The following is a 19,544-nucleotide window of genomic DNA, read 5'->3' on the forward strand; positions in this document are numbered from 1 at the left end:
AAAGGAAAATGGATAAAAGGATTTACTTAATAAGCTGAAAAGTTCCAATTTCCAACCAAATATAAATTATTAATTCTAAAAAATATACCTTTACAAATTTTAAAAGCTATGACTTCGTGACATTCATTTTCAATAGCATTATTGCATACATTCTAAACAGTCTTCCTAGTCATTCTTAAGATTAATTCCCCGTAATATTTAAACTTCATAAAACAAATTTAGTTTTGGAAAAATTTTGGTTTTTTTGTAGGAAATTTTTTTTAGTATTTTTACAAAGATTTAATGAGAGGAATTTTTCAAATTATAAAAAAAAAAGTGAAAATGCAAAAAATAACTCAATTTTTAGAAACAATGAACTTAGATCAATTATCCATAATAGTTAAGCCAACTTGAACTATACCTTATATACAAATATATCTAAAAAAATCAATAATATAGATAAAAAAACTATGAACTAAGATTATTTATTTTAAATAGTATTATTGCAAACATTCTGAACATCCTGTCGATATTAAGAACGATTAAGATGATTAGTTTTGCCTCAAAAAACAAATTTGGTTTTGCAGACAAATCGCATTTTTTTTCTTCTCAATATTGGGAATGTTTGTTAGCAATTATAAGGAATTTATTAAACCAATTTTTCAAATGATTAAGAAAAGTGAAAACATAAATAATAACGCAATTTTTAGAAACAAAAAACCTGATCAAATATTTTTAATAGTAAAGCCAGCTTGAACTATACCTTATACATAAATATAAGAAAAATAACTTACCTTTAGGCACTTCTTTATTGTCTTTGTACCACTTTAAGAGAGCAGCTGGTTTACTTCCCACTGCTTGGCAGATAAGGCGAACCGATGTATTTTCGTTTACCTCCATCGTGGAGGATTGTCCCAAACCATTAACAGAAATATAATCTGGTGGTACTAAAGAAAACAAAAATCATCTTTGTGAATGTGTTTTTTCTCTCTTTATTTTAAATTCAATATCATGTTTCATTCCATTCTAAATGTATTTTATGAAAGACATTGGCGTGGTTGAAAAACTTATTTATTTAAAAATGTTATTTGCTTTTTTAAGGGGTGTAATATTTTAGACAGTTTGTTTTATCCCTCTGCTGGCTAAATTTACTTCTTTTAGATTATATTTTTTTCGATATTTCTTTTCAATTTTTTCTGAAAAATATCAAAGAAATTTTAGTTATCAGCTACTCGAATTTCATTTACTTTTACTATATTTTACTGTTCAGTATTATTTATTTTTTTGAAAATACACAAGTTATACACTGATAGAAATGGCTACTCAACTATCGCGAAACTTTATTCGTTTTTGAAAAAACCATATCCTAGTATATGCTTAGAGCAAAATTTTCGTCAATGTGACAAAATAACTGTCATCGTTTCTTTGAGGAAAATAATTTTGTTCTAAATTAAAGAAATATTTCGTTATTCTCCCCCCCCCTAAAAAAAGGAAAATTATGCTAGGTGCAAACTTTTCTAATAATCAGATTTGAAATGAGGAAACATTTTCGTCATATAGTTAAGAATTCGAGTTTTATCACAAATCGTGAAATTTCCTGACGAAATAATTCTAAAAATTAATAATGTGCAGCTCAAGGATTGCTAAATCGACAGCAGTGAGAGATTTACTTCTGTGAGTGTATCAGATTGCATTACAAAATACTTATGAAATGCAATGGGTAAATTCTCTTCAGCCATTCAGTTGTATTTTTCTGTTTCTTGGTTATTCGTTAATATTATGCTTTTAATCGTTTATTCGTACAAAGTAATAAAATTGAATAAATAGCAATAATCAGGAATATTGTCTAGTTATAAATATTTATTAGAAATATTTATTAAGAATTTTAAGAAGAATATTTGAAATAAATATTTATTTTTGTAATCAATAAATCATTTAAACTTTTTTAAAAAACACAACAAATTTTTGCGGTTGGGTATGAACTCTGTAAGAAAATTTTAAATTGCCTTCACAGGCAGACTGCAAACGGTTAAAAATTGTTGTGTTATATGTGATGGTCTGTCTTAATGTGAAAAGTAGGCATGGGCATTGTTGATAAATATATAAAATATTTATTATTTCATTTAATAATGATCAAAAAATTTTGTATTGTAAGGTATACAAATTTTTGCATTATTTTAAAGAATATTATTTTACATGGCAAAATGTAAGCAAAATTGGTCGAATAGTTCCTGAGAAATCGGATTTTGAGTATCTAACTTTTTTGAAATTCAATTTCTCAGGAACTATTCCACAGAATTTGCTCAAATTTTATATTTTTTCTTCTAAAATTACAATCTTTAAAATGAGGCAAAAATTTTTATAACTTACGATTCAAAATTTTTTTCTGCCAACATTAAATAAAAGAGTAAAAAATAATAAATATTTACTAAAACTATTTTTTCCTTCGAATTATCTTTGGATAAACGGATTTTATTCTTGTGTGTAAAACTTTTTTAATTCACTTAAAAAGTTTTCGATGAATAGCGAAATACGCAAAAAGTGAACCAAATTCATTAAACCAAATCAAATTCACTCTACCAAACCATTGACACAATATCTTAACAATGCCGGCCAGGTGGCCGAGCGGTTAGCGTGCCTGACTGCGAAGCCATAGGCTGCGGGTTCGAATCCCGCTCTGGGCATGGATGTTTCTCTCTCTCTTTGTGCTGTCTTCTGTTGTATGTGTGTATGATGTGTGATAGTGGCCCACCTTATAAACGGGTTGTGGCAATGTGGCGTGGGCAATGTTGCTCGCCTCCGTGACTTTGGTTCACAGGTGCCCACTGGGTAACGCGAAATGAGCAACAATTCTGGCATAGTATAGGCAAAGATTCAAATTCAGTGCCAGCCATTGAAAAAAAAAATCTTAAAAATTGCTGCCAAGCCCTGCATTTCTCGGGGCAGAAATCCGAATATGACAAAAAAAGGAATGTTTATTCAGAGAAAGTACGTTTTTGTGTCTGATTTTGTAACTTAAAATATTTTCTGCACTTCTTAATTAACATATTTAGAGTCACTCTCTCGAGCCATTAATTTGGAGTCCAAGAATGTGAAGATCCGATCATTAGATTAAGTCAGGGTAGCCCGTTTTTTTTTCTTTTGTGTGTGCACTGTTTATTATATATATATAAAAAAACTTGAATTGATGGGGAAATAACAAGCGAAGGAGTAAAAATTAAGTTAAAGAATAACAAATTATGCAGCGTCTGAAAGAGACACATCATCCAAACTATACAAGCATAAAAATAACTGAATGCACATTTAAAATTTGTTTCACTTACTAAGAATTCTTAATTTAGCTGCAGATCTAATTGGTGTGTTGTTCAAAGCTGGTCCGACCTTTTAAAGGAAAAAAAAATGTTACAGGTGATAAGATAAAATGATATTAAGAACAGCAGTACACTTTATTAGTTTAAAATATTGCGTAATGTTCAATGAGAATCAAAAATCTACAAATTTTCTCCGAATAAAAATTATCTACAATTTTGCAGTACATATTTAGAATCCTACATCTACATAAAATGTGCTTAAGGTTTAAAAAATTTTTATTATTACCCTTGTAAACTTTGCTGCTTATAAATAAATGTTTTTTGCTTCCATTGTTCTACATCCTGAAATTTTTGGAACTTTTATACAACCATATTAGAAATATGAATTTAAAAGGAGTTTGCCATCCTTTAAATATTTATAACTAAAATAGCAACATGTTAAGAACTTCTTTTTTAAAAGGCGGTATTGCGTTGGAGGCAGAAAGTGATTCGTGAATACAAATTGTCACACATTAATGACGGACTACTTATAAAAAAAAATTTATAGTTGACTGAGCTATGAATCAGTTTTTCCTGATGCCAAAATTAATGCTTGAGGGTTAAGATAAAAAAGTAATGAAAATTGCTGTAAAATATCTGTAATAAAATGTTTAGTGAATACTCGTTTTTTTTCCTGTTTAAAGAAGTCAACAAACAAAAGAATGAAATTTTTTCTGCTTTTCAATTTAACTTACCACTTCTTGTGTCAACCTATCGTATTTTGAGCGAAAATGATTGTTAAAGGGAATCGATAGGGCATAAACCAATAATACTAAAACTGACTTTTGCAAAGTACCCTTTTTCATTATCTAAACAACATACTTCAGGGTTTTTTTTTTTTGGTAAAAAATTTTTGTATACAAGCTTACACTGCGATAACTGTTAATGTATATATTTGACAGAAATTGTTTAAAAAATGTATGAACTGAAAACTTTTAATTTATTTTTAAAATCTTAGTCAAACAGTGCTCCTGTTAACACTAAAACAGTGTCACAGTAGTTCATCTTTTTTTTCGATAATTACTAAAAATTATAGATCATAAATAATAGATCTTATAGAATCAAACGAATAACTAAAACAAATTTTAACATTTAAGCTCTACTAATTTTATAATTATTAGTAGTAGTAGTATTTACGTAATGATTTAAGATCACTTACTTGACACTGAAATTCACCTTCATCTTGGAATCTGACATTTTTTATCTGCAAATTATATACACCTTCATCTTCATTTACTTCCATGTAATATCTGGGATATCCTGGAATTTTTGGATCAAAACCTATTATAAGAAAATAAATAAGTAAATAAGGTTATTATTTTTATAAAAAAACTCTTTTTTTTTAAATATTTTTTAAAAATAATATTAATGCAATGCTAAATGTTGAGTGGAATACTGTAGCTGATAACACTTAATCTATACATAATAATAAACGCGGCTGTGTGTGTGTGTGTGTCTGTAATCACAATATATCGCTCCAGAAGCCTCGCCCAGGCACGAAACTCGGCACATAATTGTGTTTTGACATAATAAAGAAGTATTTTTTTTCTTTTTCAAAAATTTGGATTAGTTTTTTAGTTATCAGTCATTTTGTAAGAAAATCTATGCTTTTTCTTCTTCAAAGAGCCATATTCAGAAAACTATTAAAAAATGCATATACTTTTCTCCACTCTTATAAACGTATGCTAATGCGAACCTTACAATTGAAATATTAATTTTCGACAACTTAAACTAATGATATACGAAGGAATTAATAATTTAATTGTAAGGTTCGCATTAGTTTAAGTGGATAAAAGTTTAAATTTTGGATTAAAAATGTGGCAACATATTCGATACGTAAATAGAACGCGTCGCTTTGATTTATTTGTTGCTGTGCATAATTGTTATAATAAGTTTTTTTTCTTCTTTCCACGCTCTATTTTTTTTTCTTAAGCGAAGACGATAATTTTTGTAGTGATATAGAAATAGAAATTGATACCATAAAAATTATATAGAAATAGAAATTGATACCATAAAACATTAATTCGTTTTCATATTCTTTTCATGTATTTAGCATTTTAGTTTTTTTCTTCTTAAGCGTTGTAGCTATATAAAATAGGAGTTTAATTATTTTTGAAGGAACGATCACACTTACCTTGGATCTCTTTGGTTTTTCTATTCTTTATTTTAACAGTTTTTATTAAATGTAATTAGTTATTTTCAGAAAAGTTTCAGTTTGCAGGTAAGCACTTAGATTTTAATATTGAAGTTTCATGATTTGCTTTCATAGTAATTAACGTTCTAAAGTATTCGTTGACTTCTTAAAAACCCGATTACTGACATGGCAGAACCGCCTTCCAAAAAACTTTGTATTTTGTCAAAGAAAAAGATATTAAGAGATTCTCAAAGAAGGGCCCAAGAAACGTCTGTGGAACGTGAAAGACGGATGGAACATGACCAAATTTTGACAAGCAATTCTAGAGCCCAAGAAGTATCAGAGAAACGTCAAAGAAGATTAGAAGAGAATCGTCTCTCAACTAGCAGTGCTAGGGCCCGAGAAACACCTGAGGAACGTCAAAGAAGATTGGAAGAGAATCGTGTCTCAATTAGCAATGCTAGGGTCCGAGAAATATCAGAGAAACGTCAAAGAAGATTGGAAGAGGATCGTGTCTCTACTAGCAGTGCTAGGGCCCAAGGATATGAAGACAAAATTGCAGGGCAAGACCACTTTAATTGTCCACTAATCTTCAGATTTCCTGCTATGTTTTAAAAAACTTTATTTGTGAAAACCTTTAGAGTGGCGGACAGCTGGCCGCCTTAGGCGGCTAGTTATTAATAAATGTTCAATTATAAATGATCAATTAAAATCATTGCTTTTTTGCAAAGTTCTAAACCGACATTTGTTGTTCTGATTTCACTTAAGTAAACCTTTTTCTCGATATAAAATACTACAAACTATTGCAATGTTCTAAATCTTAAAAACCCTAAATTATGTGTTGATTAGACTAATTGTTAGCACGATCTGTCTAATATATTCATTCTTTTACCGAGTGACGGAATTGTAAGTTCTTGTAATTTAATCAATTTATTTTTAATGGAGTATTTCTCATTATTTGTAGTTTAACCTTTTTTCAAATAAAAATTTCAGAATTATAGGAAGGTTTTTGACGTTTGTTTTTTGAATATTTATTACTGCAGTAAAAGTTATTGGCAATTTTTATTGTAAAAGTTTTTATTACTTGATCGATTTGTATAAATTTTATAGTATTATCTAAAATGTTCGAAGTTTCATGAAAGCTTTGTACATAAAGTGATGTTGAACTTTATTTCTTTTCCGGACACACCGAGAATATCATCTTCTATTTAATGACAAAGAAATATCTCCTCAATTCAGAGAAGAAAAGAAGGAAATAATGACAATATATATTCGACTCTAAAAGAAAATCACGAATTCCATCTAAGTGTAAAAAGCTTTTGTATTCGTGATTGCTATTAAAATGGATCACTGCGACAATTTCTGAACTAGAATTTCGTCTCAGAAACTCCACAGTGCACTCCAACCTACTTTTATTCGCAATTGAATTCTCTCTTTTTACGAACCAGATTTGATTCTTCCGGAATAAAACCGTGAGAAGTTTCAAACAGTTCGTGGACGTAAGAGAAGATTTAAATGTAGAGAATTCTTGAGATTAGTTTGAAAAACCTTGTACTTCAGAAAGAATCTTAAGCTTAGGTATGCTGCAGAATACGAGGTTCACAATGAATTGGAAAGTGAAATTTGCAAACTTCGCGACTTGAAGAAAGAAAGCTAATAAAGCTTACTTCCCAGGGAAGAAAAATAGAATTAGGCGCTTTAAAAGAGCGAGGAAAATGTGTTTAAAAGGATTCGCGTGTTTATTTTCGTGTGTGATCCATTCCTTTAAGATTTCCTTTTATTGCTCACTTCCGTGCAGTTCCAGTTCCAAATGAAAATTTAAAAAGATTCCTAATGCTATCCAGTAGAAAACAGGGTACATCATATACTTCGTAAAATGAAACAAATTTGTTTTTGTTGAACTTAACATTTGCTGTGTGAAAATAAAGCTTTTTTTCAATGAAAACTTTGCACATCGCACCATTTTTTTTATTGCAGTTAAATCGTCACATTCAATTTAGATCTAAAAATAAGCGTGTGATGTTATCACAATACCTTCCACTTACAACAGTTTCTTAAATTACCTTTCTGGTGATGCCTTGCGCCTAACTTTTTTAAACTGTAATCGTTAATTTTACTGAGCTCAAATATCCGAATCGACTAGTAACTGATCTTGCTTTTCAAGGTATTATTTTCCTTCTACGCATGTTCCGAAAGTAGAATTTCATGTCTTATATATTTAGCTTTCCTTATATTTTCTTTATATCTTCGATATCCTAATTTGCATTTATGTAGGCTAAATTATTAATTTATCGGAAAAGGTAATTTTATATATATTTAGGAATAGTTTTAATGATAGTGCGTGCAGTAAAGTGAACACGTTCCCCCTGTTGACGATTCCCTTATCATGATGGTGCCTCTGAACATTCCAGTGCGTGGTAAAAAAATATGTCGACACTGCCTAAATACAAAAATAGTGATTTAGAAAGAGTTTCTCTTTGTTCTGCTTTTGCTATCCGCATTCATCTTCTCACAAACAGGGTACATCTCAGCATAGAAGAAGCAAACAACTAAGGCTCCTATACTATCAGAGCTGACCTATCAAGCAATAATGGAGCAAACAAGTTCGCAAGTTAACGTTATGTTAGTATTGTGCTTATGTTAGCTTTTTGCTCCAAAAATAGATGATAAGTCGGCCTGCCAATGACCCTGGTGAAAATTATGATACTCTCCCTCTTCTTCCTTGGGGATTCACTGTCCTTTAAGCAGCTACTGAAATACTACAAGCCGTTTCAAATAAAATTTATTGTATTTTATTATCTCGTTGTTTATTTTTATACAATATGAGATAATTAAATTTGATTTGGTAGGTTCGTTATTCTTTTGAGTGTGGTTTTTTGGTTTACATAACCCTTAAACTAATCTTCTATCTGCGACCTTTCGAAGCTTATTTTTCACCAGATGGATTTGTTGACTATTTAGTCAAGTTTTTTCTTCCAGTAGAATACTATTTCTTTTTTTTCCCGTTTCAGGTTTTAATCCAGAACGTTATTGCATAGTGAAATCGGGTTCTAGTCATGTACTTATTTTCTCTATTCATGCCTAGTTTTTCACTAAAAGTTTTCAGGTTAGCGAATGCGTATTGGAATTATAAGGTATAATGGTTTTATTTTGAGAAACCTTGTAACTTTTGTAATTCTCCCGAAATTTTATGAAAACGTTTTAATGAATATGTTAGTATACGTATGTTTCACAGAGTTTGTTCTTTTTCGTCTATTTGAATCTTTTTCGATTTTTTGCTCTTTATTTTTGAAATAATTAGATTGCTAATGTTTAGTTAAGAAAAAAAGAATTTAGTTAAGACTAAAATTCTTAAGCCAATGTTATCCAATAGTGTTCTAGTCAGCTGACATAAAGTGAGTTTAAAATGATGAATAAATTTAAATTATAAATATCCTTTTATCTTCACTTGAAACATAAATACTGAATGAGCTAATCAATTTTAAATGTATGCTTTATAATGTTTTTCTCTTTTACCATTATTTAAGAGTAAATTAATATAACTTGAAATAAGTTAATTTCTAAATCCAAATAAATTTTATAATTGATATTTTTTATTTAATAAAATTATTTATAGCTTCAATATCATTCAAGGAAATTGTACAAAATGTAAAATCTAAACAAATATTTTTTTGTCTAAAATCAAATGTAATCTTATTAAAACATTGTAATTTTGAACAATACCATTATGATATTTATTGCAAAAATTGAAGAAGTGCCTGAAGTGCATAGTTATTAAAAACTTTAATATATATAGTAAAAAAATAAAAATAATTTGAAATACCTTGCAAGTTTAAAATATATTCAAGTTATATTTCGATAAAAATAAGTGTTTATATGAAAAAATATATAAAAGCAGCAAAGACGAATTAAAAAATACATGTAACAGAAGATTACATGTAACAGATATACATAACAATTCAGTTTAAAAGTTTTAATTCAATTAAGTAGTTTAAAAAAAACATTCTTAACTAAAACTATTTTAAAAGGATATGACAAACCATCACAAAAAATAAGATACCTTGAAAAGAAAAAAAATAATATTTTATTTTATTTTATATCATATTTTAAAGTGTGGTGCATTGTAGAATCATCCAAACTCAAAATAATATCGCATTTAACGTAATGATTTTACAAAACATTTCAAGAAGAAATAAGAACGCCAAACAAAACTTGTATATTGACGAAATTTGGTGTGGTTGTATGGCATAATTGAAGATTATAATGAAATAGGGATCATGATCATAATAAAATATTTATTCAGTAACAGTAGTAAAGCTCGAGATACAAAATTAAAGAATATTTTATACAAAATATATTTTAAGCGACATAATAAATTTTGAAATAATAATAATATCAGTTAGGTCAGACCATGAGGGATATAAATTCTCCATGACCAGCCCAATCAAAAGCCAAATTCAAAAGTGAGGGTATTATTCCCAACAGATAGTTAGCAGTTAGGAGCATGGGATGAAATCCCTGGTAGATGATTTACCGAAAGATAACATAGTCAAAAAAAAAGCCAAATTCCAGTAATCAATATTAAATTTGAAAAATAATTTGGCGAAAGCTAATCGCCAAAAAGACTGTGAGAATTAATATAACCCTGTAACTGAAACATTTTTGTTGTAAGAAATAAAGAATAAAGATTTTGAAATAGCATTTTGGTTTAGATTTAATTGCAACTGTAAATTAATGAGTTTAACATTTGTATAGATAAAAATTCAATAATTTTCCTAATTTATTTAAAATTCGATTAGAAATAATTGAAATTATTTTGTGAAATTAGGGTTTTTTTTCTTTTAAAAGCTATGAAATATGTAACGCATATTATGACATCACATAACGTGTTATACTTTTAAAAGAAAGCCTTCTAATGACGTTTGAGTTTATGAACAGTTTTGATCTAACAGATTGCCTCACGGCTTTCTATTTCCCAATTTAACACAATCTGTTGCTTTCAAATTTTGAATTTGAAACTACCACGAAGGCAATATTTTACAGAAGACATGCTTAGATTTTAAATAACTTACAGAAAATCTTTGTTAATTTTGTCAAGAAGGAAAGAACTGCTATATAAGAAATTGAATAATGCCATTTAAATTTCGTATTTAAAACCGGACTCAAGAAATTTTTTTGCTTGTCAAAAGAAATGAGCATCACAAATAAAAAACAAAAACCACTTCTTACAAAGAAAAATCAGACTCTCTACGCATAAATGGACAAAACGAAGAGCAGTGAAGTAAAATTTGAAAAAAAGTTAGAATAAAAAGTTTTGTAGAACAAAGAAGCATGGATTACCCATCATTAATAATAATTTCTCATTACTAATGGTTGATCAGATGATTGAGATAAACAAATAATGATAGATATGCTTGGTATGAATTAAAAAATTATGGTTTACCTATCATTAATGATAATTTCCTAATAATAATGACTTATCAAATCATGGAGGTGAAAACAATAATGCAAGATATGTATTGTACATTTTTTTAAATTAAAGTCCATCAATTTATTTAATTATTGTTACTTTTTGAAATGAATCATTTAATTATTTTAATGATTAATTTAAAAGTTCTGACTCTATCTCACATTCATGCATTTTTCTATATTTCTTATAATGTGTACAGTAAAAAAAAGATTACGTTTGATTTTTTAGTTTTTTAGCAAAATAATTCTATATAATGTTCATCTCTATAAAAAATATTTATCTTATCTTTTGCACAACATTTCAACCTGTAAACTCGTATTTATGTTTTTGCTATTCTTTGTATTAATAATTTTAATTATAAAGAATATTTTACTCTTTAAACTATTTTTCTTACTCTTTATGAATAAAATTAATACACTGTTCTTCTGTCTGTAGAAAATATTCTAACGATCAACTTTCATAGCAATGAGAAGAATTCGAATTGTATCTCATATTCATAATATTTCCTATCTTTCTCACAATCTGCACAATAAAAAATGATTGCTTTTGATTTTTCAAATGTTTGCTGCGAGTAAATTTTTAAACATTTGAATTCATGATGTTGTTTATTTCTGAAAAAAAAAACATATTTTTTTCTTATCTTTTGTAAAGCAATGAGATGTTTTCTCCGACAAAGACGGAGGAATAAGACTAGATTATTTATTGCTTCTCTCTATCAGTCACTGACTTCAATCTGGGAATTTCGTATAAAACACGCAAAACAGCAACAGCAACTGAAATGAACATAAATAATTTATGAACGAAATAAAGCATTATGTTTCCTGCGAAGGACCCCCATCTCGGGCAAATAGTTTTCTTTGGAAAAAGATTCCTATGCAACTCTCACAGAAATAAATGAAAATTCTGGAAAAAAATATTCCGATAAAATTTAGATTAGAAAACATTACGTGATCTTATGCGCTGGAGTAACATTTGCATTCCAACGCTGGGAATATTTTAAATTGCGGATGTTCCTTTGCAAACTGGCAAAAAGCCAGAGTGTCTAGTAAATGTTAAACCGCACTATTTTTGATCGATCTTTTTCTCGCTTTTGAGTTTACTTTGCATTATAAACATAGTCTGGAAATGCTTTATATTCACTTAAAAAACCTTAAGTATTATTTAACAAATGATTCAGAATAATTCAGCGTACTTGAGAAGAAAAAAATAAATAATTAAATCTGACAATTAAAAATTCATACTTAGAAAAATCTCATGGGACAAGCATTACTATATCAATTATTTTCTCACTTCTTATCTTATATACTGCTAGGTGAATACCCTTTCTTTGTCCGGGGTGAATAAAATAAAGAAGAGAATCAATAAATCAGTACTGAGAAACAACGCAATCGTGCTAAAAACTGAAAGGCATATACCAACACAATTAAAGATCTTCAAAGAAGAGCCTGGTGAATGTCCTTTTTAGGGGAATTAATGAATTAAAGAAAATAACATAAAGTATTTGCCACAATATGTGTACCTTTAATGTAACAGAACCGTTTTTGTTTCACATTTATCTTAATATAATTCTTCCATATTAGTTTTTAATATGCTTGAATGTTGATAATATGTTACGATTTTTATTTTAAATTAGGTATTGGTAAACGAAATAAAGCAACGAATTATTAGTCCCACCATCTAATAATTTTGCAATAAAAGATTCGGATAAAACTTCTTTTTTCGTTCTGAAAATGTCACTTACCAGGCTTTTCCACTAAGTTTTTCAATTAATACAGCTAACATGATGTCATTTTTTTTATTTTATATTATATGATGTAATCTTCGGTGGTTTTACTTATTAAAGTAGGCAAAGCTCGTTGCTTGTAATTTATACCATTGGAATAAAAAAAAAATTTTGTTTAGCATAACTTGGCCTGACGCTATTTCTTGCGGCCTATTCATGATAGTTAAAATTTAAAATTATTAAATACTTTCTCAGGTATCTATCATATATCCCTTTCGAGAGGCCGTAAGACACTTAATTCCAAAGTATCGGCATCAAAACTGCTTAGTATTGGGGCAGTTTTGATAATCATCAAATATATCAATATAATATTTAATACATATATTAGTATATTTGGTACTTATTACATAACCCTTCAACATTTGTGTTTATACATATTTGCCAGTGGCAGGAAATAAAAGCTGAATTTTAAAAAAAAATAATAGAATAGAACTTCATAAGAATTTTGGAACATGACCATTTCGCTATCTGACCTTTAATTTACTGTTAAAATATTTTTAAGTAGAGTGGAAAAAATTTCTTTAAATTCTAGTTCATAAAATTTTAATTTTGGAACTATGGAAAACCCGTTGTTGAATTCTTATCAAATCCAATTCGCCAATTGCCATAATACCAGTTGTACATTTTACCATCAATGGTACTCATGAAATAAACGTCGATTGTGAATATCGACTTTTTACAATTTTCTTAAATGAATTTCCTCCTAATCGTTTCTTCGTGAGCTTGGCTTTTTAGCACATAACTCATTTTTGATTAATTAACGTTATCAATATTAATTGAACATTAGTGTCAAGAATAATGTGCAGATTTTTTAGGGTTACCCAAAACGCGAATAAGTATCTTTTCTCCTTATCTTTGCTTTTAGTTCAAGAATTTTTTTTTTTATTTCAATTAATAAATATTACCAACATTAATTAAGCATCATTGTCGTCAATGATAGTATGATGGCTTCTTCTATACAAATAAATACCTTTACTCCATTATTTTTCCTCTCTAGTACAGAGATTATTTGTTTTAAATTTCAATCTGCATATATTCATCATCTTCATCATAGTTGATCAGACAGCCCAATGTGGGCCAATGCCTTCCTCTGAAGATTTCTCCATACAGACTTCCGATTTATCTTTGATCTCCTATTATTTTCATTAATTGCAAGAAAATCAGACTAAACCGAGTCATCCCATCTCAACCGCGACCTTCACCGTTTTCTTGTTCCAGTGGGGATAGAAAGCAGTATCCTTTTTATTGTATTGTCATTTTTTTATTGTATTGTCATGTTTTCATCGTAGTGTCCTGTTTTTATTGTATTATCTTAATTATTTAATAATCTTTAGCGTTGATTTTTCATGTTTCTCCAAAACGAATTAGTATTACTTTCCCATTAACTTTGCTTTTGAATATATAAATATTTTTTCTATTTCATTACAATAAGTTTTAAATAAGTATTTTTTTAGAAACACGTTTAAAAGAATTAATATAAATAAAAAAAGCGCGAGGTATCAGACAAAGAATAAATATTTGGTGACGTAGACCACGCGTGCTACCAAGTAATGTTCAATGAGTTTATCCGATATAGCGAATCCGCGATCGCAAAGCTCGAGTACGCTTTTAACGGGAGCCTGAAAATATCGGGTATTAATCCCATCATAACCTTTGGCAATAACTGACGCCATTTTCTTATCAGCAAATAAGAAGCAAAATTTCCCTAAGGAAGAGGTAGAAGAACTTGAAAAAACTAACCAAAGTATACAAAACAATGAAGCTGAACACGCCAAGAATTTGAAGAGCAATTTCTCAATAATTTTTATCTTTTTATTACCAGCAACAGAACTTCCCGATTGCATCATCACTTGCTGTTACAGATGTGTATATTACGGTCACATAATTTTTTCTGTCTTCAATTCATTACAAATTAAAGTGAAGTCAACATTGCTTTTGTCATTCCAATGAATAAATGTGAATTCAGAACGTACACAGAACTGTATAATAGTTATAGAATATTCTTCTTCCTTATAGAATAGTATATATTTCTGTATCTACATAATTCGAAAAACAACAATAAAGAATCATCCGAGCTACTTGAAATAGTTTCATTTATGTTGATTATTAATAAATTTTTATCGTTTTCTTGGTAAGTATTCTTCAGTTTTGAAAGAATAATTTCAACTAGAATTCAGTTACTCTGTTTTTAAGCTACATATTCAAATTCATATCGAGATCTTACAATTATAAAATCTTGCTGTTTGGTATGTTATCTAAAAGTAATGAAGGGATAATCTATGTATGCATTATTTGAAAATAAAATTTTCAAACGAAGAACATTTTATTTGGAATTCTGCGGATTTATAAAACAGGTGAGTATTATGATTTTTATCAAAAAAAATTTGCTGATAAATAATTTTTTTTTTCTTATTTGATGATAGTTCTCTACAGAATGGTTTTTTACGTATTAAGAACTATAAGAATAAAAAAAACGAAACAATAAGGTTTTTATTTCAATATGAAGAACTTTTGAAATCATTTTTTATTCTAAAAATTCTTCATTTTACGTTTTTTAGTTAATAATTTTTTAATAATAATTGCTGTCATAATACTTTTTTGGAAAAATTAATTGGTTTAACATTATGTGTTAATGTATACTTCTTGCGTACTCTAATGTTTGAAGTAATAGTACTCAGAAAAGTACGGAATAAAACTTCGGTAATTACGTATTAATAACACCGCAGCTACAGATTTGGCGGTTTTTAAGTGCCACTAATCTACGCTTAAAATTTTTGCGACAACGTTTTATTTATAATCAAAGTAGTCGATTGGATTTCTGTGGAAAATGGACTGATATAGAGTTTAGCATAGATTTAAAACAAACTCTATTCTCTTTCACCTACCTGGTGCTGTCGCCATATGAACTCTAATAAATAAGTTTCGAAATGAAATAACATTTCCAAAATGTACGTTTACTAAGATAAAGTTTCATGTGATGGGAATTGGTAAAATTTCGTTTTTTCGGTAAAATATTTCGCTCCGGAAAAAATAAAATCAGCAAATCCCAAAAATCCCAAAGACACTTTTCGTAGCACTAAAAATGGCGTCAAAAGGAATTTTTTTTTTTGTTTTTGTTTCGAAAGCATTCCTTATTTTACGTTTTTTAGTTTCTAAATAAATAATCTTTTTTTAAACTTAAAAGTTTTTGATAAGAATTGTTTTCTAAAAACTCTGTTTACAAAATTAAATTATATAAAATTATGAGGCTTCATGTCCTACTTTTTGTTCATTTATTTTTTTAATATAAATGATTCTTACAACTATGGATTGTAAAGTTTAAATGGGCCTTTCATGCTATATCATTAAATTTAGTAAAACTATTTCTCAGGCATTAAGTTTTAACTCCTATAAGAATATACATATTTTTTTCTGTTTATTTACAAATATTATTCAGATGAGTTTTTGATGTTCCTTCTCTAAAAAAAGAGATACCATTTTGTTTTCGTTTGCATAAGAAAGAATATCAAACATTTTTCTTTTTTAAATTTAGTAAGCCACAATAAAGTAGGAACGTTACAATGCTACGCGCTACATTAAAGACGTCTGTAGAGTATCTGAATGATTGCTCGTATAGAAATCGCAGGTATTCGTCTCATACAACAACGCCCCCTATAGTTCGTTGCGATCGCGAATATAAAATACTTAAATATTTAAATACGTACATTAAACTATTTTTTGATCAACTAGAGCTATAAGCTAATAATTATGAATGATGTTATCTTTAAAAGATGTGAAAATTTGAATCATTAAACTTTAAACAATGACTAACACCTAACCAATCGGAAAATTCCTTTTCTTTTTTCACTCATCCAGCTTAAACAGTTCATCGTAAAATGTTCTAATATCGAGAGAGACTTTCCTTGAGCTTTAACTATCTCCAGCTGTTTCCCGGATTTCCGTCGGAAACTTTAGGAGTCTATAAAAGGCACACACATCCCCAGACATTTATTTTTCTATATATAGATAAAAATTCTTAGTTTATTTTAACACCAAAATTTGTAGCTACTATGTTTCATCAAAAAATGTAGCAGGGAAACATCCCGGGTGCGTAGATGTAGTTAAATATCACAGATAGTGCCTTGATGCAGTGAAACGCCACATATAATGCTTTGGCGTAGTGAAACACCACATATAACACCTAGATATAGTTAAACACCTGGAATATTCCTTTTTACTTCTTTTGGTATAAAGTGTTTGTCCCCCAATTTCACTATCAAGTAACATTAAAATTTACAATAAGAAGAAGATATGATATGCATACGAGAGAGTATAATACTTTTTACGATAGTTTCGAAATACACACTAATAATTAAAACAAAAAAGTGGATTGTAAATCAAACATACGCATAGCACATAAAGACTATTAAGAAAGTTTCGAATTTGAATAAGACTTAACAAGGCAAAAGCGAATAGAAAATAATTATTATGAAATTATTTATTACAATCAGAATTATAATTATCCATATTACACAATTAAAAATATGCTTCCGTTTTATAAAAGCTATTTCATGTTTTTGTTGCAAAACGGCATTCAGAAGAACAGAAAGCTCATGTTATTTCGTACTCGATTATAAAAAACATATTGATGATATTCAAACTATGCCAAAATTGGTTATTTAAAAAGGCAAAATCAGTTGAATTCATTTTATATTCTCTTGACTAATGACAACATTTAATCTAAATCTTTACAGATTCATTTACAAGGTCAGTAAAGTCGAATTTACTCTTTGTTTTTATGATTAATCCTACCATTCTACTGTTAAGTTCAAGACTCGTTTAGAATCCTGAAATAATACGAATACATTCTCTGTTCTCATGATTAAAGCTAACATTTTATCAGATTATTTTCATTATAAAATACATTTACAAAGTTGTGAAAGTTGAACTATGCATTTTTACTAACATTTATACCTGTTCTTTTCTAGATATGCTAACATTTTACTGGGTTATTTCATTTGCAAAGTCAAAGTCAAGTTGAACATAATATCTGTGCTCATGAATAATACTCCCAATCGTTGGGATAATTCAAATTCTCATTTACAATGATAAAGTAACATGATTAATGCTAATACAGTCAATTCGCTATAACTCGAAGTATGATAACTCGAATATTACTATAACTCGATTTTTTTATGAGGTCCCGACCCGTTTATCTTCAATTTCATGTTAATTATTCTCGATTACTCGAGTTTTACTTCCTTTAACTCGATTTTTTTTGGATCTTTTAAAGCAAGAAAAAAAACTTACGAACTGATATCTTGCTCCTTCCTTTGCAACACACACACACAATGTCATTCGCTCTCTTCGTGGAGAAGCTAAAGCTGTCCCTCTTGAAGTGTGTGAACAGTGGTTAAATTAAACGTTACCAAATTTACTTCAAGGATACAGTTAAAATGATGTTTTCAATATTGATGAAATCAGTTTATTTTTTAAATGTCTTCCAAATAAGACTATGATGTTTAAGGATGAAAACTGCTCAGGGGGTAAAATGAGCAAGAAACGTTTGACTGTCCTAGTTGGAGGAAATGCGTCTGGGACAGAAAAATTGCCCTTACTTGTTATCGGAAAATACCGAAATCACCGATATTTCAAGAATGCAAAAACGTATCCCTTGGATTACAAGTCTAACAAAAAGTTTTGGATGACATCAGTTTTATTTGAAGACTATGTAAGAAAGTTGGATCGGAAATTCTTCGCTAAAAAAAGAAAAGTGATACTCTTTATGGATAAATGTACAGCGCATAGTGATCTACCTAATTTGAAAGCAGTAAATTTTCAGTTTCTCCCGCCAAACACAGCAGCAAAGTTGCAGCCGATGGACCAGGGTATCATAAAGTGCTTCAAACAGTCTTATCGTAAATGGTTTGTCAGAAAAATGATCTTAAATATTGTAAACATTTAGAAAGTTTGTAATTAATAAGCATTAATTAAATAATCCGACAATATTTTGAAAGTCCAAAACCGAAACTAACGGTAAGTCGAACTTCCGATATGTCGAAGTTTTTCGTCAGTCCTATCAGATTCGAGTTATCGCGAATTCACTGTATTTACTTGGGTTATTTCAAAATTGTCTTATAATGTCAAAATGAAAAAAAAAACTTCACTTTCTTTTTGCTAATGCGAAAAGTCAACTAGGTTATTTCATATTTATTGTAGTTTAATAGACTGTTTGTTCCTCTGATTAATGCCATTGTTTTGAGTTATACAAATGGCTTTTTATCTAAAAGAAACCTATCTTTACTCCAATAAGCAGCTATAGCTCTATAACCAATATGCAATTGTAATATGTAATTGGGTAATTTAAAGATTAATTTAGAATGTCAAAATAATATATATACATACTCTGTTCTCTTGATTAATACTACAAATTAACTGTATTATTTCAAGGTTTTTCAGTATGCCAAAGGAAAACGCTTCATAGCCTTCCTACTAATGCCAACATTTAACTGGGATGCTCCAAAATTTATTTACTACGCCAAAATCAGTAGAATACACTCTTTTTCTCTTGACTAATGCTAACTTTATTGATTTATACAAATGGTTACTTACCTAAAAGAAACCCATCTTTACTCCATTGAACAGCACCCGCTCTATTGCCAATATGGCACCTAAACTCTACTTCATCTCCTTCTTTGCTTTCTTGATCTGTTGGCCGAACACGGAAGTATTGATTTTCGCAGAAGTAAACTAAAAGAAGGAAAAAAAAGAATGGAAATATAAGAGAAACTCTGAAGTTATAAATAGCTGTAGCAAACAGTTATGTTTATAGCCTGAAAAAGTTTTTTA

The 19,544-nt window shown here is 28.8% G+C and overlaps 1 protein-coding gene across 1 annotated transcript in view; it reads right to left on the bottom strand.

The window, feature by feature from the left end:
* LOC107453570 (synaptogenesis protein syg-2) overlaps nt 1-19,544 on the bottom strand; it is a 91,100-nt gene that overhangs the window by 53,936 nt on the left and 17,620 nt on the right. Inside the window, exons 2-5 of the mRNA XM_087157519.1 lie at nt 19,308-19,445; nt 4,489-4,610; nt 3,303-3,360; nt 774-926 (exon numbers count right to left, since the gene is read on the bottom strand). Coding sequence (XP_087013645.1) covers nt 774-926; nt 3,303-3,360; nt 4,489-4,610; nt 19,308-19,445 — 471 coding nt within the window. The remainder of the gene's footprint in view (nt 1-773; nt 927-3,302; nt 3,361-4,488; nt 4,611-19,307; nt 19,446-19,544) is intronic.

This window comes from Parasteatoda tepidariorum, chromosome 2, assembly GCF_982258835.1.
Source record: "Parasteatoda tepidariorum strain Cologne lab strain chromosome 2, Ptep-v5.0, whole genome shotgun sequence".
NCBI classification, from domain to species: Eukaryota; Metazoa; Arthropoda; class Arachnida; order Araneae; family Theridiidae; genus Parasteatoda; species Parasteatoda tepidariorum.